General features: G+C 40.4%; 2 protein-coding genes across 2 annotated transcripts; both read right to left on the reverse strand.

Annotated features, from left to right (window-relative positions):
- Positions 1-822: 822 nt before the first annotated feature.
- On the reverse strand, positions 823-8,964 carry srgn (serglycin). Its single transcript, XM_061067918.1, has 4 exons — positions 8,775-8,964; positions 6,983-7,124; positions 1,659-1,879; positions 823-1,565 (listed from the first exon to the last, which is right to left on the reverse strand). Exons 1-4 carry the CDS (start codon positions 8,827-8,829, stop codon positions 1,459-1,461), a joined length of 525 nt encoding a protein of 174 aa, XP_060923901.1. The 5' UTR covers positions 8,830-8,964; the 3' UTR covers positions 823-1,458.
- Positions 8,965-13,880: 4,916 nt separating this feature from the next.
- Positions 13,881-21,617, reverse strand: kifbp (kinesin family binding protein). Its single transcript, XM_061067793.1, has 13 exons — positions 21,133-21,617; positions 20,265-20,363; positions 19,923-20,002; positions 19,733-19,791; positions 19,369-19,493; positions 19,086-19,179; positions 18,330-18,442; positions 17,832-17,981; positions 17,456-17,530; positions 16,453-16,615; positions 16,140-16,314; positions 15,862-16,047; positions 13,881-15,266 (listed from the first exon to the last, which is right to left on the reverse strand). The coding sequence occupies exons 1-13, from the start codon at positions 21,604-21,606 to the stop codon at positions 15,116-15,118; spliced, it is 1,944 nt and encodes a 647-aa protein (XP_060923776.1). The 5' UTR covers positions 21,607-21,617; the 3' UTR covers positions 13,881-15,115.
- Positions 21,618-23,613: the final 1,996 nt, after the last annotated feature.

Genomic DNA, 23,613 nt, shown 5'->3' on the forward strand with positions numbered 1-23,613 from the left:
AGCAGATGACACATGTGTAAACAATTATGATGACTTTCATGTTTATAAATTTACTCCTTTTGAATTTAGTCCCTACAATTCTTGTATGGGGCAGATGTAAAACTGGAAAAATAAGAATAATATTTTATCTTGTTTAGCTTCAAAAGATTTTTTTTAAGTAACCTCATGTCTGATAAATGTAATTCAATATGAATAATAATAACTAGGCCAACTGTTATTTATATTTTACATTTATATTTGATATTTACATTTAGATTTTACAATCGGATTTGAATTTATCATTTAGATTTTTTATTTAAACGCAGATTCTACATTTGAGTTTAACATTTAGTTTTGAATTTAATATTTTATTCACCATTGACTTTATCTTTTATAGTTTCATGAAAATGTTTAAATATTACAAAGTTCAAAAATATAGATAGAAACCTAAATATGGTGACATTTAGCTGTTATTCCTGTTATTTACTGACCAATACATATTTATATTAACAATTACAATATAATCTTTTCTGTGATTAGCTAATTTTGGAATACAAATTTGTATTTAAGTTTTGTTTCCGCCAAGGTCCCCTTAAATTCAATCAGCTGCCACAAATTGCACACGCTCTATCAGCAATATATCACAATTTATACACACGTATATGGTTAAACACAAATTGATAAAGCCAAATTACTTTAAATTTTCTATAAAGAGACAACAGGATAACCAGTATCCAAACACATTCTCTCATGTTGATAGGAGGAGCATCATCTCATTAAATCCTTATTCAACAGTTGATAACAGAGTTAGGATACGATACACTGAAAACAGTACAGAATAGAGTTGTTGTAAATCCTTTATTAATAGAAGAATTTCAAATGCATATTAGACAACACAGAGCGTGTTGGAACGCATACATAATACATATTTTGAATATGTTCCAGATCACAGTGGTTAAGATTGCGAAAATTCATTCCTGAGGGGTTTTGGTTTGCACAATTATCTCATTCAACTTTGCAGACCAGGAGTTCCCAGGAAAAGCTACAAAACAGGTAAGTGTCACAACATTTGACACGAATGGGATGATATTATATAAATAGCCCTTTGAACCATATTTGCATAGACTAAAGTCATCGACTAAGGTGCCATCTTATTGCACTGGTATTACACTTGTTTGATATCATATTTAAATTTTTTTATTAAAAAGCATTTTCAAACTCACACATCTTTCACAAGAAAGCACAAACATTGGCCACTGCCAATTGATGGCAGATACATTGCTGAGGAGAATAATTACCATCAACAGTACTGGGAATGAAAAGAGATCATCAGTCTAAATCAGCCTCTGAGCAACAGAGTTTCTCCACCACCAGGAGGCGAGGCAATATTCACTTTGTGATTTGAATGGATAAGATGGAAATGAAATAGACACTATCCTTGTGTTTATGTGTGTGCCTGTGAGAGGGTGGGTGTCCAGCCTACAGCTGCAGAAGGTGGTCCTCTCTCAACTCCTGCTCTTCTGGTTTTGCTTCACCAACCACAGACCTGCTGGGCATCAACCATCTCATGCCCCTCTTATCTCCAACTGCAGACACATAAGGACAGATCAGACAGATCAGACAGAAGCAGAAAACATGGAGACTTAGAGTTGGGAGAGGAAGTAGAAAACAAACATTACCTTTGTATAGGTCCATGTCGCTCTTTGTCCAGGACTCTCCAGAGCCTGTCTCACTTTCAGCACTCGCAAACGCCCGGTCAGCTATGAAGGGCCATTCAGACGCAGAGCCTTCATAACCTGCAGAACCTTCTTCAGGCTCAGGTGACTCCCCACTGATCACTGGCCGTTCCCCCTCTCCCTCCTCTCTTGGAGGACGTTCATCCTCAACAGGGACTGCCTCTCTGGAAACAGAATGAAAGTCGAATATTGAGAAATGTTGATGGAGTTTAGTAGGTTGTAGATTTCAGTGCGACATGACTCTAACAGCATCGCTTCGGAAAAGAACAGAGATGACAAAATACAAAACAAAAACATATTGCAATTGTTGTATTTAAATTACAACAATTGCAATATGTTGATCTGCACCAAATTGCACACACTCATAAACATGGCAGCTTTTTATCATCAAGATCAATGAATTATTCTCTGAGAAATCAACGAAGATGTTGAAAAACACCCAATCTCACAGTGTTGACTAAAGTGACAAAAAATACCGGATCTGCCCCTAATCTGTATCCGCACCAAAATGTAATGACACACACCACATCCTCCCACCAAGCTTCGTGGTAATCCGTCCAGTCATTCACGCTTACAAACAAACAAACCAACCAACGAACCAAGGGGTGAAATTACAACCTCCTTGATGGAGGAAACAATCCAATTATCCTTTTTGAAAAACCACTCATGTACACGATCTCCACAGAAAAACTCTGAAATTTACTCGGCCATGAAACCAAACTCAAGATCACAAATTACATCCAAAGTGTATTTATGAGCCCTACGAGGTGGGTGGCAGAGGTATCTACTCTGTCATCTGTGAACCAAACAATTTCCTGAATGCTACTAAACTAAATTCAATGACGTGGTTGTGTGAAGCTTGTTATAATTTTAACATTACATAGCAAACAGGCCCAAAGGAAAATAGTCAAAGAAGAACACCAGTGTAAAGGCTGTTTGGAAAGAGTGAGTGAATGAACCTGGAAACAACTTTGAAATGAAAGTTGTTCTAATGGAATGTCCGTTTTGTTACTTGGCCTCTTATCTGGCCTCCTGCATCATTCTGTGCTTGTTTAAAAACATCATCAGCCGCAGCCCTCCTCCCTTTTTGCAGCTCACCCTCGACAGGAAGCAGGAGGGAAGTGTTGAGAGGAAGTGGGCTGTGACGCCTGGTGGTCCGCTGCTTCTGGTCTATTGTTTTGTGTTTGTGTGTCACACAGGTCTGACACTCGTGTAAGAGGGGAACATGTAACTGAGGGATTCAACTGGCAACCACAATTACTACGACCCCTTCAAAGGAGAGTCTGTCGAGAAAACTGAATATTATGAATGACTCGTAAATGATCGTGTTAAACAGCAGGAGATCCACCAGGCTTCTACTTTCATATTCGAACAATCAGCAGTCTCACATCAGGAGGATTGAGAGCTGCGGTTTTATCCTAAAAACTTGCTGAAGAAATGTTGGAAAAAACTTGATGAACCAACAAACATGTTAAAAGTGAAACACAGTGGTAACAGGAGGGTCACGGTTTGGTAGGTCTAATCAGGAAGAAGGAGAGAAAAGAGCCAATGTGAAAAAAACCTAGTAAAGTAAATTTTTGGACTAACAGCTTCAACATGAGTCGAGTAACTGTAAAAAACATTAACGCAGCAACACCCAACGCTGTGTTAAGCCCCACCCTCAAATGTGTTATGGTTACTGTCACTGTGCCGGGGGATGACGTGTTTGACACTTTACATTCATTTGCTGAATGGGGAGAGTTTCTCTGTGTTCACCTTAAACAAGCTCAAGACAGGTGTCATGTGGCAGCATCACTGAGACTGGACTGTTCAATAAAGTAGGACACATCAGTTGAATCTCAATATTAAAATTTAGAAATACTGCATACTCAAAGGATTGTGGTCTTAGATCAGGACAAAGGTGTCAACTTGAATTCAAGTTTTTTAAGTAGTATTGTGGTGTAATTGCAGTTGTCAACTATTTGTGATAAAACCATATTTGTAATTTTGTATTTTATGTGGACTAAAACACGTCATTTAAACTAAAATCCAAAATGTTCCACAAGTGGTAAGGGGACCCTTGGGCCTTGGTAAAGGTGTGCGCTCTACTAACTGGCATTACACATGTGGAGAGTATATAATGGTAGAGTTCCTTAAACCCACTCCAATCCCACTGTGTGATTTCAACATCTAACATTAACTGAGGTTGTGTAAAATATGATTTTTTTCTTTATTGAAAGAAAACAGAGGTCATTAACTGTCATTAAATGTAGGATAAGAGGAACTATAAAAGGGGAAACTGCGGGCTCAGACTAAGACTGTGATACTGACTTTGCCAGCAGACACATATTAACATCTTTTACACATACCATATGTGCTACACGTACACACATATGCACTTCTTTACTGGCTCATTATTCCAGTAGGTCCCTCTTTTGAAGGTTTCAAGTTAGACTAAATGGAACAATATGTACTGAGAGTCTAAATAAAAATGGTCTGAATTCCTTTTAGGTTCAAACTATATTTCCTTTCCTTCTCAGCTCTGGTCTCTAGATGGAGTTGGTCATGGGAAAACTTAAAAAGACATTGAAGGAACATCCGATACTTAACTATTTAAGGCAGAGACATGAAAGTATGTACATGTCCTGGAAAAATAATAATGCTGAATTAATTATGACTAACAATTTGTGACAATCCACTAATGTTCACAGGTGCATAGCACCGAAGAAGAGAGGAGCTCAGGCAAATGCCATCTATTTTTTTCTGTTTTATATCAAATGTTGCTGCAACAAATACATGTTAGTGTTGACGTTTTTAATGTAACTCAGAGATAGGCGAGTCAGCAGCAGTAATAAATTAGGGAATATATTCAGTTCAAGTACCCTGAACTGAATATACTATATGTTTTTACTTCACAGAGCTATAGTATGCTTCCAGAAACCCCTCTGAGATAACCAGTCCCTATCACAAACACACACACACACACACACACACACACACACACACACACACACACACACACACACACACAGTGTTGGGAAGGATACTTTCAAAACGTATTCCGTTACAGAATACAGAATACATGCACAAAAATGTAATCTGTAACGTATTCCATTACATTAACTAATCTGAGTAACGTATTCTGAATACTTGGAATACTTCCGGTTTGTATTGCATTTTTTAAGTGTATGATTGCGGCGTTGTTATAGTCAGTGGAGCAGCAGCAGTTTAAACTCTCTCTCCACCGATGCTGCGGGCCCGCTGGATGTCCGGCTCCCATCCACTCCCACCTCTGTGCGGGTCTCACCGGAGGCTGAACCCCCCCCCCCTGCGCCAAGGCTGCCTCGCGCCGTGCAGCGATCGTTTCGGCGTCGGGTCTATTTTTTGCGCTTGACGCGAGCATATCGCTCCAGGAAACACACTGAAAAAGGATTTTAAACGATATTGATGATATATTTTATATGATATAAATGATAAAGCATGCATCCCATAGTTTGTATTCCCCTTCTGTTGTCCTGGAGTTTTAAATAAAGAGAGGGGGGGGGGCGGAGAATACGTAATTTACCCTCGACACCCGACATTGAACGGAGCAAACAGCGGAGAAGTTCTTGAAGATGGATGACATTAAATTGGGACGCTGTTGCAGTTAATGTTGGAGCAACAAGTGACCATATGCTTTTATACTACTGGGTCAACGGGTGATATTATTTTAGCGTCGCTTCAGCGTCCGGTGTGAACCCTGCATGCCTCGCTGGTCTCCTGCAGAGCCATGACAGCGGAGCTCTGGGAGCGCAGGTCGGTCTTCTCTCACCAGGCGCTGGAAGGGCAGCTTGCGGATCAGCAGCTCCGTAGATTTCTGGTAGCGACGGAACTCTCTCAGAGCCAAGGTCCCGGGGCCTGTAACGGTCCCGAGCGGGTAGCGGTGAGGCTTCTTCACGCCGCCGGGGTCCGGGCGCTCTTACTGCAGCCCTGGTCTCCAGCTGCTTCCTGGGGGCTTTGCCTCCGGTGGATTTACGAGACAGTGATTAAACTCGTGAAACAGAGAAGTACCGTCATGTAATCCACTGATTTCAACAATGTAACTGTATTCTGAATACCATCTATTTAATTTGTAACTGTAACGGAATACAGTTACTCATAATTTGTATTCTAAATACGTAACGCCGTTACATGTATTCCGTTACTCCCCAACACTGCACACACACACACACACACACACACACACACACACTCAGTAGAGCGCATACCTCAGACAAGGCCGAGCAGTCCCCTTATGAAGCCACATTCAGATTCACATTTTATTTGGATCTGCACCAAATCACTGTCCCCTATACATTTCTCACAAGATCCATTAATTATTCTCTGAGAAAACAGTGAAAAGGTCAAAAAAGGCCTCATAGTGTTAAGGAAAATCCTGGATCCGCCCCAGAATGTAATGGGTTCCTTCCTGACCCATACCACATCCCTCCACCAAGTGAAATGGAAATCAGTTTTTGTGTAATGTTGCGTACAAACAGACAAACAGACATAAACTAAGTGAGTATTTTCAGTTTTTAGCATAAGACCCTTTTCATTTCTTACTACATCTTTTTATGAGATACAAATAGGCTATACAGAAATCTACCTTGAATAATCTTGACTAAGTTTAAATAAGTACATAATGAAACCATCACGATAAAACTGAAACAATCTGGATACTATCTTCGGTTTGTGCTGAAAACAGAACAGCTTTTCTCATCATTGTCATTCCAAAGTACAGGGAAATGAAACACAACTGTCCACAGATCGACTTCTTCTGCTTTAATCTTCATTAAACGTCTACCTCTGTGCTCTGGGACGAATGCAAATCCGACCATGAACTCCTCAGGTCTTTGTTGTTCCAGCTCTAACCTCCCTGCTCTCTCTGCTGACCCCTCTGTCTCTCTCCCTCCACGTCGTCTTCTATTTTGGCTTTTCTTGGCCACCTACCTCACACTTACACACTCTCTCACACACAACACATGGAAATACACACAGGCGCACATCCAGATAGATAGTGTGTCGCTCGAGTTGTGTTAACCAGAGTAAGCGATCCAAAGCGGAATCAGCATTTCTAAATTGAAAGTCTGCATTTATCTGACAGCAGTACAGCAGAGAGGGATGTTTTGGTTCATTTCAACACAGGAGCGAACTCCCTGCCACCGAGAAGCTCTCACCTTCCCCTGAGCAATTCACTGAGCAAACAAGACCCCCCACATCCCCAGCCTGCTAAGTCTTTCAAGAGATGCACACAACACATGAATACTAACAGGTACTGTGCGCTTGAAGAGGGCAGTTTGTCCGGCAGGTCTGCCCTCCATGGCCTCACTGGAGTCTCTTGAGTCACACAGTTGGCCTGGTTGCCATCAGGGTTACATTTCAAAAACTTGTAGACGTAGCTTTTCGGTGCTCCTATAGACACAGAGAGAGAGAGAGAGAGATAGAAGAGTCAATGATGATTCATTTATGCTTCTTTTTTGTCGTGTTGTAAGTTTCACTGAAGTCAGAGAGCTCTTGGGCAACATCCTGATCCTCATCTGGATCAGTTCAGCAACGTTTAGGGTTTAACAGTTCTGTGTTCAGGGTGTTTCTGGAGATTACCACATTATTCGGCAACATTGTGAAGCAACAGTTGGTCTCTTGGCTTTCAGCTCATGAGCGGTTTATTCTGTTTGAAGAGGAACTAACAGATTCAAGGCTTTTTTTCTCTACACATCACTACAAGTTGATCGTAGAGATACTATGTAGCTTAAGCATTAGGTGTTATTTTCCACTAGCATCCTGTGAAACTAGCTGACAGCAGTGTCTTGTTGATACAACAAGCAAGATAATGTTATCGCTTTAGCAGCGGTTTTGTGTAACATAAAAGTTCATCTTTTACACAATCTTTTACACCATTTAAGCATTTATAAATGTGGTAAAAGTGGGTTTGTGACATTTCTACTTGACTTTCTGTGATGGAGGCTATTCATCAAAAAAAGTAGGACTAGGGCTCATAAAGAAGAGTTTGAAACAACAGTTAATTCCAGTTTTTAAACTAAACAATACTGTGACATTTATCATGTTAATTATCAAAATTGACAGATGTGAAACATTTTATGTTGATCTATTTTTTGTCTGTATCGCCCAGACCTAATTGGGCCTAATATGGACTGATGGTAATGTTAAGACTGAGTGTATGTTTTGGTGTCCTGTGCCTTTAGGCATCAAGCTTTCAGGTGTGCTTTGCTATTTGACGAGTCGCCTGATGCAATTTGACAAGAGGAAAATAACACATCCGTCTTTTGTCATGTCTTTAAAAGAGATATGAAACCACTTTAGTCTAAACATGACATGACAGTCTATAAAGCTTTTCTGTTCTCGACTTAAATGACATTGGTAAAAATGAACGGTAATAACAGGATGGGTTAGCCAATCATTCAACATTTTACTACCAGTTGTAGGCCTAGTAGAGTAAAACTACGTCACAAAGTGGCCCCTTCCCTTTTAAACACAGGAATTCCCCACATCATTTCCATCCTAGAGAAAAACACACTCAGCTATTTGTGTCATGGTGACCGTCCAAAAAAAAATCCCTTTACATGTAGAACAAGCCATATCGAAACGTCACCCGGAAACTGAAAGGCCTTTGCTCTTTCCGATTTGATAAAAAATGATGTGAAGCAGAAAGTTCTGGACCATCATCTCTCATCACAGCAGCATGATAAGTGATTTCAGATTTCACAAAGATGGAGATATTTGCTGTAGACAGATGTTTAGATACATATCATCCAGCTGACGTCCACAGATGAGGAGTGGGAGTCAGTTGCTGTGAGTAATCCCGTTGTGCTGACACAGGCAGTCAAATACCAGAGGAGAGGAACTACCCCTCATTTGACTTGTGAGTCAGAAAGCCACTGATGGAGCCTGAAGGTTGTGGCTCTGCTATTGTTAAGTGTTGGAATGTAGTTCACACATCGACTGGACTTGTTTCCTCTGCAGCTACTCGAAATAATAAAAAAACTCCACTTCAACCTCTTATATTGTAGAACCCGATCTAATGATAATGGATCGCAGACTTACCTTCCCCTTGGTGTAAGGCCAGGCAGGAGACGATCAGGAGCAGGAACACTTTCATCCTCAGGAACTTTCTTTTCAACGCAACAAGAGGAAACTGTAATGAAAGCCGCTGGTGGATGAGAAGCGTGTGAACGTGGTGAAGACGAAGTGTCTGTGAAGTCTGGCTCCCCCCTGACAGGCAGAGCTCAGCCCTCTCTGTGCGTCATGGTTTCCTCCAGTCTTCTTCTTCTGGGGCGCGCAGGCTCCACATCCTCCCCGAGTGGAAACTTTCTGCATTAACCGCCTCCGAGTATCACTGATCAGGTCCGAGTTTGCGTAACAGCGCCTTCACTGTGGCTGAGGAAATACCAGCAGCCAACTCTGCCTCTGTGTTTCTGGTGGACACTTAATTAGCTGCTGTTACTTTACCTCTTTAGGACCTTTTCCATCATAAACTATGGTGATCCTGGAGTGCAAAACATAACAACAAATCACAAAACACAACAACACATTACAAAATAAAGAGACGAAACACAACAACAAATGAAAAACACAACACCAAATAATAATAATAATAATAATAATAATAATAATAATAATAATAATAATAATAATAATAATAATAATACTACAACTACTACTACTACTACTACTACTACTACTACTACTACTAATAATAATAATAATAATAATATATGCTGCTGCTATCATTAATAACAACTTTACACTCTTATTGTTATCATTATAACTAGTCAGAGTACTAGTGTTCCTAGTCTCTCTCTCCTCTCTCGCAGCCAATAGTAGCTATTTAGTTTTTCCACTAAAAATACACTGTTGTGTTTTTCGTTTCAAGGCCACTCTAATATGGTTTCAGAAAAGCTCAGTTCTGAAAAGGCATTTTTGTGCTGGTTCAGTTACAGGGTGAAGTGGGGATAAGGTTTTGGTGTGTGTGTGTGTGTGCTTGTTTGTGTGTGTGTGTGTGTGTGTGTGTGTGTGTTTGTGTGTGTTTCTTGCTGCTTCAGATCATCATCATATCATTTCAGACTCGTTGAGGAGAAGCAGTTATTATGTGGGAGTGTAGTGAATCCTGTCCTCACTGCAGGTCCCACACTCCCCAGACTCCACAGCAGCAGCAGCAGCAGCAGCATCTGTGTACCTCATCACTCCTGATTCCACTCACTCTATAGCATGTCCACGTTTGAGTGTGTATCACTTCTACATGAGTGCATGTGTACGTGTGTCTGTCTTTCATTGTGTGTACGCCGTGTCTTACAAGTGTGTCCAAATGTCTCTTGTAGGTTTATAACTTTTGTTTGAAGGTAGTTTACTGAAATCAAGTACATTTCCTCAAAGTATGTTGTTAACTTGCATTAGCTCCATTAGATTATAAAGAGAAACACTGTACCGTTACCAGACACTCTCATTTTACATTCATGGCCATCTTATAAGATATAATGTATCTTGTTGAACTGACTTCTCAAACTGGGGTGGCTGTGGCTCTGAGGGTAGAGCGGTCATCCTCTAATCAGAAGGTAGGCAGTTCAATCCCAGTCTTCTCCATTGTGCACGCTGCAGTGTCCTTGGCCAAGATGCTGAACTTCACAAAAGTACTGTAAAACGCTCGGAGAGGTCACCAAGGCTAGAAAAGTTCTGTATAAATACAGACCATATTGATATTAGTTATTTCTGTAATATTTAGATATTGAATATAACACTCTGAATAGAGTCACACTGTCATTTATTTTTGTTGCATTATGTTGCTTATGCATATGGACTTTTACTGAAGTACATTTCTGAGGGCACAACTCACATATATTTATACGCTTTGGTATGTATTTAGTTTACCATCAAAAATGTTTACTCCACCTCTGTTTTTGTGTATATCAGCATGTGTGTTTTTTCCTGCAGTGTAAGACTGTGCTGGTAAACACAGGTTGAGACATTTCAAGTGTTGACACCAGGTCTGTCCTGGTGCCTCCGGCTGGTGAGTCATGTTTAAATATTAAGGTGCTTTGATAATGAGTCAGATGTTAGTCAGGAGGCTCCGTGGCCCTATAGGAGCTGGCAGAGAAACACCGATGAGAAGAGGGTGGTGCATGTAGCAAGCATGTGATGTCATGTGCGTGTGATTTTAAGGAATTGATAATGATGAAGGGACAGGCTATATGTTAAGATGGAGCTCAGTTGATTTTTAGAGCTGTTACGAACAGTTTCACACTTACCAATGGATCAGGACACTAACTAATGTGCATAGGAACCGAGTGTACACACACACACACACACACACACACACACACACACACACACACACACACACACACACACACACACACACACACACACACACACACACACAGATCAGAGCATTATGAATCATAGAGATTTCAAGGTAATATCCTCTTGTCACTATTGCATTAAGGGAAAGGAATGCTGTTTATCAAAAACACAGAGAAAGTCTGTGGGAGAGGGAGAAAGACCCTTTTCCTATCACTCCAAAAGTGAAATCCACATACAGAAATCAAGTGACCCTTGATTTCTGTATGTGGTCAAAGTTAAGCTCCATGAGTTGAGGCATGGAGCTTAACTTTGACATCTCTTGACCCTCAGATGTATTTGAAGGAATCCCTCAGTGGTGTTATCACTCAAAAATAAATATAAGGATACATGTATATAATGTAATGTATATTCTTTAACTACTTTCTTCCTAGCCGATTGAGAAAAACCCCTTAAATAGAGGATCAAGTATTCAGGGTTTTTGTCAAGCTAGATCTTAACAATTTGCTTAGTACAACATTATACTCATCTTCCTCTTTTTACTCACACAGTGTTGAGGAATTATGTGAAAACTACCTGCTTTGGATTTTAATGATGCACCTCCTGCGATAACACGTAAATTCCATGTAGCTGTTGCGTTTCATCACTTTCATCAGTCAGTAGGGATAAGAGGAACTCAGCTGATAACATCTCAGGTTGATATCACGTTGAACTTAAAGAGCTGCAGCCACATGAGACCGCAACACACCTGTCCGTATAGCAAAGTGTGGTTTATGAAACTAGTAATTGCTCTGCGGGCAGAAGACTGGCTTCCACACTTTGATCGTTGTGTTCTTCTTACTCCTCTTCTGTTTGTGTATATGTGTGTGTGACTGTGTGTGAGTGAGAGAGAGAGACAGAGAGAATCAGTTTGTTTCAGCTGACGATGCTGCAAAGGAAGTGATTGCATCAGCTGCTATCATCTTCCTTCAGGAAATGACACATTAGCTTGCCCAACCTCGCCCACAAGCGCGCGCACACACACACACGCACGCACGCACGCAAGCACACACACACACACACACACACACACACACACACACACACACACACACACACACACACACACACACACACACACACAGCTGGTGACATATTTATGACGTACACATGCCCACATATATATATCACACATAGCATTTCTCCAGCTGTGACTCTTCAGGTCTTCTCCACAATCAGGCTGCTCAATGCAGCTTAATCCTACTCACCCTTTTCAAACATGAAGTAGAACCTTCAGTTGTCAGAAAAACTACTACTTTAAAAAAACACTCCCGACGTAATGTATTTAAATATAAAGGGCCAATTCTATGGTAGAGAAAACAACAATTCATAAAATTTAAATTATTACACACTAGACTAAACATCAATAGGATTATTTTATATTCAATTTCTGCCAATACATCCTTTTCACCTAACTCTTACACACTGTACCTTTAATACTTTGAATATATTCAAGTATTTACTTACTTTTACTCATATAGAGGTAAGGTTAATGTGGTACTTTTACTCTAGTACATTTGTATTTATTTGTATTTTTATTTAAGGAAAATGTTTGAGTACTTCTGCACCACTGGTTGTTAAACACAATTATAAAGCTGTAACATGCTGTAGCAATGGTGGATAGAGAAGGAAAGATAAGATTACTGGCAGCACATAAGAATGTTAGGTTTCATTTTTGCTCATTTAGAAACAAGGTTTAACCATTTGAGGTGAAGCAAGTTTCACCACAGTGATGAAGCCTGGGAACTGTCATCTATGTGATTAGTAAAATGTGTGTTTCATGTCAAAATGGCTGCTGTGAAAAAAGATCTATTCTCTGCTTTGTTTTTGCATCATAATTGTTATTATGGGCTACTTTAACTGTACATAGTGTGTGTTAATGGGTAAGAAAGTGGTCTGGTCCCGATGACCACTAAAAGGTTGGTCTTTCACACACATTCAATCATCACACATTAATCACAATCGCAATTTGGGCTACAAAATCGGAACAATCCAAGGACACTTTGGAATGTGGAATGGGGGAGACAGATATCAAACTGCCGACCTTCTGGTCAGTGGACGACCCGCTCTGTCTCCTGAGCCACAACCGACCCCATGTTCACTATCCAAATGCTAAAAGGTTATATTCAGATTTAGGTTTGGAACAGATTTGTAGGGCTACTAAATATATTTACTTTCATTACAATTTTAAGTAAAAATGCATTGTAAAAATAAGTGTGTACACAGGTTTGTGTGTACTGTACGACTTTACAAGATTAGTATGAAAAGGAAATGTAATGTAATAATAACATTACCAGGAATCGGTCTGTGTGTGTGTGAGTGTGTGTATTCCGTGTAAGGGCAGGATTTCCAGTAAACTTACTCAGCCCTATTGTGATTCCGTTTTTTCATTAGTTTCTAGTGTCTACGTGCTGAGCAGATTTATCAGTTGTTGTTGCAGGTTGGGACAAGCACCAGAGAGGTTAATGGGAGCATACATTAAAGCAGGGCACAACTAGTGTGTGTGTTTGTGTAGTGGAGTATTTGACAGGTTTTGTAGCTGTAGGTGAAGCTGTGGGTACATGTCCTGTGGCTACAAGCATGGAGGAGGGCAGAGAGACAAGACCTCATGATTAGCGAGAAACTGCATCAGCACAGACATCTGACTTGTGTTGCAATTGTTCCCGTAATGAAAATGAGGATTCTAAGAAATTCAGATTTCATTTCTCTCTGGTAGGAGGAATGTGCCCCGTTAACTTGTCAGCACAGTGTGATAATTGTAAATAACAGTGTTACAATATGTGAACATTAAGGAAAAAACTACAGAAGAAAAAAACGTATTCTGTAACTTGATTTATTTATTATACACCTTCAAATAGTCACAGTCAGTTTTCATTGGACAACATTTGACACATTTCCCTGCATTAAGCAGTTCAACAATGTGGAAAAACAACTTCTCAAACTACACTGAGATAAATTAAGCATTTTACTCGCAGTCATTAAATTCAAAGTGGTGTTTCTCTTATGTGGAAATACAACAGATGAAAAGCCGAGGATCTTTTTTACAGTTAGCTCCTCACTGCAGCACATTGACCCCTGACTTAAAAGGATAGTTCACAGAAAACGTTAACAACACTTGTTATCTACTCATCCCTGTGCTAATGGAGGGGTGGGTGAAATGTTTGAGTCCACAAAACACTTTTGGAGTTTTAGCCTAAATGTCATGTTATCCTACTGTGGGGCTGCGTTCGCATGTGGATCACAGAGGACAATTAGGCTAAAAACATGGTGTAAATGAATGTCGGGGCTTACGGACTCTTTGATGACACCACAGGAGCCGTATGGAGGCACTTCATGTTCTTTTCTGTTTTGTTCTTTTTTGCACTGAAGAATTGGTCACCATTTACTAGAATTGTATTGGATTTGGCTGCAACACTGTTTACCCCTGAGACTCAAAACACTTCACCCACCCCTCCATCGGCATAGTGGTGAGTACATGAGTGAATTATCATTTTTGGGTGAACCATTAGGGTGTAATATTTCATTGGTTTAATATCATTACATACAGTGTCTAGTGTACAGAGTGTGACTCCTCAATGACAATAATAAATTACACAGGTTTGACTGGATAAAACCTGCATCATGCAAATTATGACGTCTAATAAACCAACATCAGTTTTGTCTAGTCGTGTGCTAGCAGGAGGATTATTTCTGCTGATGTGCAGCGGCAGCGTCTGAATTCTGAGGAGCAAAAGCAGCCTGTTGGTGGTACAGAGTTAATACCCTCTTTACCGCTCACCAGCTTTTGTTATTAGTATGGCCACAGTAACCAAGGTTAAAGGCTGAAATGGTAGTGAAACTGACTACCTTTTATTACACAGAGGAAAGCACATATTTATAGAGTGTAATGTGTCCGATGGTAAAAGCAGCATAATCACTGGGAAAAAAACATAAAAAGATCACAAATAAATATACAGGGAGCAAGATGGTGAATCCATCTACCATCAAGTTACTGAAACTGTTGGAGAGTGTCTGACAGATTATAAGGTGGTTAATTTAATTTGATGGATTAATTAGTCAACCAACGAGTTGTTTGTTGCCATCCGGGCTTTGAGCCGGTTGATTTTGAGAGGGAGTAGACCAACCATCTCCCTACTCAGCTCCAGCTCCGTCTCCACAGTGGCTGTTGCCTCAGGATGGGACTCACAATACTGCACCACGTACCTAGACAACAGGTGGAGGGGGAAAGTGAGAATCAACACGTTACTCAAATAAACATGGCAGCTGGCTGCATTTAGACTGAGCACATCCTTGTATTCATCATCTCAGACAGAGAGATTATGTTTTGATGAGTGAGATATCAGGATAACACAAAGAGGTGGGTTATTTTGAAGCGGATCCAGGATTGTTTTTATTTTCTTTAACTGTGTGAGACAAGGCTTCTCCGGAAAAATTATGTTGAGATCTTTCTAAAAAAAACAATCAAGCATGTTTCAAGTGCCAATGTCTATGAACAGGTGACATTTTGTGCAGATCTTGCTAATGATCCTGACTTTGCGAACAAAATATGTATTTTTTTCTTTAATGTAAACCGTTGGCAGTGTCTGATCTCAATTCATGAATGTGTGCCTTTCTAATTTTAACTAATTTCAACTTCCCTGTCTAGTCCACTAATTAGATCCGCTTTTATTCAATTTTCCTCTTTCTCCTGTACTAACCTATTTTATCAATCTATTACTGTCATCCTGTAGTTTAATATGTAGCCCAGAAGTTTTTTTTGTATCTATCTACCTAATTTAAGAAATATTTATACTCATACTTGTAGTTATTTAGAGATTTGTTGAGGTTTTCCAGCTGATCAGAGGCTGGAGAGCTGATGAGGCGGCCGTACAGTCGGGCTACTCTGAAGCGAGCCACCAGAGCTGGTCTGAGCACCTCCTCCTCCAGGTGCTCTGGAACCTTCCCTTCTGGAGAACATAAAGAGTCTAGGAACATCTGGAAGTACCTGGAGAGGAGAAGACAACAAATAAGTCAGATTGAGTAACAGAGATTTGTCAGACACTCATAGGTACAACAATCATACACACACACACTCACTTTGCAGATGTAGAGCAGAGGTGGTTGAATTTCTTAACGGTGTGGCTATCTAGCGACTCTGTATCAGCTTGTCTGTTGGCCAGCATCAGTTTCAGGTCCATCATTTCACTGTAGATCTCTGCCAACTCAAACATCAACTGCCTGCGGATCATTAGGTAGTACCGGGAATTTAAGTCTACAGAAAAACAGGGGGAGACAAAGAAAGACAGAATGTGTTATTCAATCTTTTTTTCAACTGAATTCGATCTTGTGTGAATTTTCAAAAGGACCAAACAAACAAAGTGGAGACTCAGGGACAAAATGAGCTCGGTACCATTACAGATGGTCTCTAACATATCAACTCTTCGTTTGTGCATTTTGCAGCGTCGCTCCAGATCCTCCTCAAAGAAAGCTAGGGCCCTGAATAGAGCGCTGTAGTCCTGCAAAATCTCGACATGGTCCGTCACATATCCATCCATCTGAAAGTACTCCTTGGCCTGCAAGAGACAATCAAAGGTTTCAAAAGACAGTCACGAAGACAGATCAGTAAAAGACAAAGAGCCAGTCCATTTCAGATTCACCATCACAGTTGAAATTTGCTCTCTCTTGTGTGGAGTAAACTTGTGTGGATGAAGAAACACAAAAGTTTCTGAGGGGCAGCTCTGGCCTGAGAACTATCTCTGTTAAATTCATAATTAATGTAGAATTTCTTTCACAATAAATCTGGTGGCTTCTGTCTGCGCCCACTGCCTTTGTCACTGTGAATAATTTACTTCAAAGTTGGATATAATCAAATCGAAACATAATTGACATAATTTGAAATAATATTTAATTTATCATAATTAACATAATTTGAAATAATATTTAATTTATCAACCCAGTGGTTTGCTTCTTGGGAAGAATACTTGAGAGAATGTGCTTGAGAACAGTAAGGAACAGATGAGTGGATCAAGTGCAGTGCAATGGGCTTGTCTTCTGCTTTGGTACATTCACACTCATGCATTTACTTATTTCAAACCATTAATTATCCATCCAACTTTTAACATAACCCCAATTTGCATATATTTGGACTGTAGGGTGAGGTTGGAGTGCCAGGAGAAAACATGTAAAATCCACACATTACCCTGGAACCGTGTTGCTGTGAGGCAACAGTGCCAAACACCACAACACTGTTCCACACTCTGCCCACTACATCTCAATCTCAATGACCTTTACAGCACTGTTTTTGTGTCTCTTAATTTTCACTAAATTCATGTTTACTTTTAAAGCTCATCTGCTGTACCTGATGGTGTGTGACGGTGTGCAACAGTGTGTATCCGTGTGTGTGTTGAGTATACCTGTGTGACATAATTCTGTCCCACTAGAAACACAGCTCTGGCCTCAGTGAAGTCCAATGGGCACAAACAACAAACCTAGGAAACATAAAGGAGACCATTTGAGGTTATCAACTGTAATGAGTCATTAAACCATTTGTAGAATGGCGCCCTCTAGTAATGCAGTCATCTTGGTTATTCAGTTCTGGCCACATACGTTCTCAGTTAATTTGGCTTTTTATCCATTATCCATTATTTTTTTTACATAAACATGACATTCAACTTATGAGCCTGTGAATTAACACATTATCAATAAAGGAGTATAAAATATTCCTTAACAACAGTTTTAAGTTGACATTGCTCGCAGCAGTCTAATTATTATCTAACACAATATCCAGACCTTTTCTTCCAGGCTAGCGATGGAGTCGAAGGTGTCTTCAGAGCCAAACAGCACAGCGCTCTTCCTGCCTTTCTCTTCCTCCTCCTCCTCTTGTCGTCTTGCTCTCTTCGAATCTTCTTGAAGATCAGTATCCAGCTCTCCAATGTTGTCCTGGTGAAAAACACGTTATTTTAAATTATTGTGTAAGCATGAGCAGCCACAAGATAATTTGCAAAGATGCATATCAAGGTTTGTTAATGTAATGATATTTAATCCTTTAACTTTAGCTAAGACTTAGGTGAACAATCTTTGGAACAAAATCTTTTTTCTTGGGGGTTTCTGCTGATAATGTTGATGTTTCGGTGGGTGCTGCTCTTTCTGTAAAGTCACTGTGGCTGTTGCTGTTTGTTCATAAGACTGGAGTGTAAGTCATGTGATCCGTGTCCCAGTCATGAGACTATTAATGTAAAACAGCCACAGGCGCACACGTCTTCACACACAAGCAGAATCATGCAGTACCTCAAGCAGCTTCTTAGCATCCTGCAGGAGGTTGAGGCAGTATTTGATCCAACATCTCGCAATATCTGCTCTCTTTTGTCTGAGCTGCTCCCTACACTCACTCTCTGTCTCACCTGTGTCAGACAGAAGGAGTGAGAGACGTTAGGACGAGTCAGGAGAGAGATGGAAATGTGTAGAGTTGTAAGGAAAAGTAAGTAAGCCCTTTGAAATGACCTATTCATGTATAAAGATGTCTTCAAATGTGGTCTGATCTTCATTTAAGTTACACTTTTGAACAAACACAATAAACTTCAAACTTCTACCACACAAATCATTGTTTTGTTCTGGTCCATACTGAATGAAATTGGAAATTCACAGTGTAGGTTAGAAAAAGTATGTGAGACTAAAGTCATAAGCAAAAGCTTACTTGAGTCAGGAGTTAAAAAACGTGGAGTCTTATCAATGAAACAAGATTGAAGTTGTGTATTAGAGCAACTTCAACATCTAAAAACACTCAAACATTTAGAGTTTTCTATTCACACGGTGCATCTGCTGGTGTGGACTGTGACACACAGGAAAGAGAATTGTGGATTTTCATGAAGCTAGAAATTGTCACCATACAGATGCTTGATATTCAACAGTTAGAAAAACTTGCTTTAAACTGAGCTGAGCCAAAACGGCTTCAAAGGCTTTGCTCACAGTTGTGTTATCAGTCCTGAAAAACAACGAAAACATCCTATGTAAATATTTATTTTAATTAAAAATGTTTATACTTACTTTCCTGTGCTGCAGCCTCAGAAGGAGCCTCTCCTGCCAAACCTGCTACGACAGTAGCTGCTGAGAGGCAATGTCTGCCTTCCATGTAGTGGCCCTTACAACATTCACACACACATATACTGTAAAACTGAACCACAGAGAAACTGGAACTTTCCCATGTAGCGGAAACTGTGGTATTAAAATCAAAGCAGTAGAACATTCTGTCTCATATCATGCAAATGTCTTTATATTTTAGGTTTTAAAGAAATTGTTTTTAATCTATAAAAATCAATCTCAGCCTTACCTTAATGATGTAATACTGTGATAGTGAAGCAGCGTTCAGGGCCCACTCCATCGGACTGAACTCTTTTAACTTTAACTGTCTCTGCAGGGTGCTGTGACAGTAGGTGGCGGCTTTTTCATTTTGACCTGAAAGAGAAAACACACAAATTATAACAATTTAAATAAATAAGGATAACCATTAGCATAAAATGTGTCCACTTCATTTTATTCACATAGATAAATATGAATCCCTAAATCTTCATAAACTCTGCAACAACCAGTGGATGCTCATGGAGATTCTGGAGCTTCTATATAATTTTCTGATATAGTATTCATACATGAGCAAAACAGTAAATACTGTTCTGTAAAAACAATGTCCTACTCACCAAGGTTTTTATAGACTTGAGCAAGGTAGTACATGGTATGAGTGTAGGCCAACTCAAACCTGGTAGGTAGAAGAGTAAAGATGTAGTGAAGGTAAAGAAGGTAAAGTAAAGTAACAACATGATTATAACTACAGGCAGGTAAGATCTGTGTGCACATGTCTCTATGTGGACACTGGAGGTTACAGCTTACTTCTTGGTTCTTTCCTGATGTGTCAGCAGGTTCTCCTCAGTAGTGAAGTACTCCGCCATGTCAGTGGGAGGACTGCCATCCTGGAAGACAAGAAAACAGAATGAATTCTGGTGTCAGGAGCAGGTGAAACACTCAGGAGTAACACTTATAGGCTGCATGCAAAAGTGCTCCACTATGGCTACCAAGAGCAAATTTCGTTTATAAAAAGTGCCGTGTAAGTGCCATGTACACAACGTTGACATCAAAAACACAACAACAACAGTCAGACACATGAATGATTTGACGCTGGAGAGACCAATGAACAATGATTAATAAATCTGGCAGTCACTAGATGAAACTCACCTCCTTCATATATCGAAGGTAGATGGATTCTGCTGTTTCCAGGAATCCCTGAGCTGTCTCCGTCTCGTCCCAGCCGGCCGACAGGATGCCCAGCTGGTTCTGAGGACACAAACAAACAGCACACGTGATCAATATCATCTGATCAACTGATCTCTTACTACTACTGGGATCTGGTTTTGAGATGAATCTTCTACTAACAACGTGATGGCTTTACTGGGATTCTTGTAGCTGTTCATACAGTATATATATGACCCATAATAAGCTGGACTGTGTGCAAACGGGAAGAGGTGGTGCACGCTGCCTTTAGAAGTAGAAGACCAAGCTGGTGGATCAGAAGCAGCATCTCAGTCAGAATCTATTAGGGTTGTCAAAAGGATCCAGACTCAGATACTACAACAAACTTGGCGAAGCATCTTTAGGACCGACACCCAGGTCTTTATGACGGATATTGAAAGGCCAGTAAAGCTCCTGTTTCAACAACACTGGAGTATTGAACAGTTTTTTTTATGAACGTTAACAGTTGAACTATTAGCAATTCGCCGATAGCCACATTAGCTATTGAGTTATCATTAAGCTAGCTGTTATGGTGACTAAGCTAATGTGTGAGCTGGGCAGCTGAGCGTCTGTACCGGGCAGAGACAGAGATCATGTGACAGGACAACACAGCTGTCTCTGTCTGAAGAGACACAGACTGGGGCTAAGACAAGTCCACCAGCTACCGGACATCAACAGAGAGGCTGATGTCATCGTCTGTATTGTTCGAATCTGAAGTCAAACATGTGTGTATGCCTCTTCCTGTTTTCAGTAAAAACATCTGCTGCTGGGCTCATGGACGGTTTTATTTGATTCGTGTTGAAGCGACCATTACCCGGGCGTTGATGAACAGCGACACGTTGTGGGAGGAGGCGGAGCATCTTCCCAGCAGCTTCAGGCAGCTCTTCAGATGCTCCTGCCCGCCGGCCAGCTCTTCCGTGTCGACGTGGTTCACCCCCAGGTAGTACTCCACCGCCCCGAGCCGAGCGGCCCGCAGCCCGGCCGGGGAGTCACCGGAGATACCCCGCTGCCCGACCCCATCCTCCCGCTGCCCGTCCACCGGCTGCTCCTCCGGCCGCTGCTCCTCGCCGCCGCCCTCCTCCTCCTGGTCCTCCTCCTGGTCCTCTCCGTCCCCGGCTTCGAAGCCCTTTAGCGCGGAGTAGATCTCCCGGAGCAGCTCCCGGGCCTGGTACTTGGAGCGGAACGGCTCGTTCTCTGGGTCTTTCCGTGATTCCACCTCCGACAGGTTTTGGGCGTTGGTGAATCTGTCGCAGATCGCTCTCCACTCATCACTGCGCAGCGACGCCATGTTGCTCCTCTTCTTCCTCTGTGACGCTCGGCTGCGACTTGCTCGTGTCTGTATACAGTCTGTGGCTACCGTCGCACTTCTGCCACCTGCTGGAGTTAACGTGGCATCGCTTCTATAATGTCCACATCCACTCCATTACATAAGAACAATTCAGAGGTAAATGTGCACTTAAGGATTGATCATCTGGAACTGGACCTACTACTACAATACTGTTTTAACTTCTTTTTAAAGGTTCAGTGTGCAGAATTCATTTGATATCTACTGGTGCTTACAACTTCCCCTTCCAAATATGAAAGAGAACCGGTGGAAACGTTCAGTTGTCATAAAATCTCATAAGGTCTTTAGTATGTCCAGTGTGGGCTACTGTAAAAAAAACATGCCGGCCTCCGCAGAGTGGACCCGCTCCTGATGTAAATATGCAATATTTAAATATAAAGTGGCCGTTCTAGGGTAAGATAACGATTCATACAGTTAAAATGAAACCCAATTGTAAAGACATCACTAGGATTATTTTATATTCAATTTCTGCCAATATCCCTTTCACCTAAATCGTACACACTGAACCTTTATGTTTAATTGTTTGGATATATAAGATCACAAAATTGTTGTAATCTGTGTGAAAGTGAAAGGCCATACGAGAAATAACCAAATAAATATGAAGTTTCGAAAAGTTTCACGAGCAGTGTTAATTTAACAGGGCATTAGGTTGCAGTGCAAACTGCTGAGTGTAAACACGACGCAGGGGCCCCCTTTAGGAAATATCTGACACAGCAAAGGTTGCCTGTTCTCTGAGTAATAATCATCATGGAGCAAACAGACAAGAATAATGAGAGAACTACAGTCGCAAAGTCCAACATCAGAAAAACAGTCATCAAAGCTGTCAATTGTGTTCAAGTTGGTTAGAGCCAGTTTATTTAACAAACACAGAGAATCAAAATTGTGAATCAGGGAAAGAGAACGTGAAGTGTACAATGACAATAAATTAATATGCATGTGGTACATTTGGTTAGCACTGACAGAGGCAGCTTGTCTTTCCAGTCATGTAGGATTATATATTGGTGACCTCAGCCTAATGATAATGATTTACAGTGTGTGGGTAGCTGCACCACATAAAAACACAAACATTTAAGTTTTTATAATTTAAACATTTGATTATGCAATCATTAATTATCATACAACAGTAAAACATGTCCAATCAGATCCTCAAATGTTGTTTTCAATGTACAGCAACAGTATCTTTCTCCTGTGTGTGTCCTGTGTTTCAGTAAAGGTTAATGAATGAAGTCCATATACTGAACTAAGGTTAAATTCTCTGTAAAATATGTTGAACATGTTAATTACTTATTAAAATGTTATGGCTGAGCATAATGATTGTTCTAGCCTCATTTTTAAGTGTTAAATGATCAGTGGATTCTCTGTGCAAAGCATCTAGTAACCATCAGGCTAGTTAGCTTGGTGTACATTCACCTCAAATATATTTTTGTGCGCAATGTTGATGTAACAAACAATTTAAAAATAAATCACAGCAGTTGACCCTAATCACTGAGAAAAGCATTGGCTTTTTCTGTCTGTATCGTAAAAAGTGACCAAAACTTCATGAGGATGATGAGTCGTGGTAAATTCATGGGGTAAGTGCCACGGTTCAAATTAATCGATAAAATCTTGATGGTTTAGTTGGCTGTTGTCACAGCATGGTGCCATAATGAAGTGGATCTTCTCAATCTGCTTCACGTTGTCACTGAGAAAGAGCTTGCTTCTTCTTTTCCATGCTGAAATAATGCAGAGACAGTCAGTGCATACGAGTCAATAACAAACTCATTCTCTAAATTTTACGGTAAAGTTCACTTATTTTCAGCCTAGGTCTTATTTTCCTAACATCAACAACATGTTCATTACATCAGGTTAAACTTTCTCCACTGGAGTGTATCCGAGAAGAAAGTGTTTCCTCTTAACTTGAGTCATTGAAATATTGAGTCAAAGTGAAAAAGTCTTGGTGGTAAAATAAGG

The sequence above is a fragment of the Limanda limanda genome, chromosome 3 (assembly GCF_963576545.1).
Source record: "Limanda limanda chromosome 3, fLimLim1.1, whole genome shotgun sequence".
In the NCBI taxonomy this organism is placed as follows: Eukaryota; Metazoa; Chordata; class Actinopteri; order Pleuronectiformes; family Pleuronectidae; genus Limanda; species Limanda limanda.

Bases quoted from the DNA above. Each gene is read 5' to 3' on its own strand.
- srgn (XM_061067918.1), bottom strand. From the start codon at position 8,829: ATGAAAGTGTTCCTGCTCCTGATCGTCTCCTGCCTGGCCTTACACCAA. The intron at 7,125-8,774 runs GTAAGTCTGCGA...CTGTGTCTATAG, and splicing joins GGCCTTACACCAAGGGGAAG to GAGCACCGAAAAGCTACGTC. The intron at 1,880-6,982 runs GTTAGTATTCAT...TTCTGTTTCCAG, and splicing joins TCTTCAAGCGCACAGTACCT to AGAGGCAGTCCCTGTTGAGG.
- kifbp (XM_061067793.1), bottom strand. From the start codon at position 21,606: ATGGCGTCGCTGCGCAGTGATGAGTGGAGAGCGATCTGCGACAGATTC. The intron at 17,982-18,329 runs GTACTGCATGAT...GTTTTTCACCAG, and splicing joins ATGCTAAGAAGCTGCTTGAG to GACAACATTGGAGAGCTGGA. The intron at 17,531-17,831 runs GTCTGGATATTG...TATGTTTCCTAG, and splicing joins TCGCTAGCCTGGAAGAAAAG to GTTTGTTGTTTGTGCCCATT.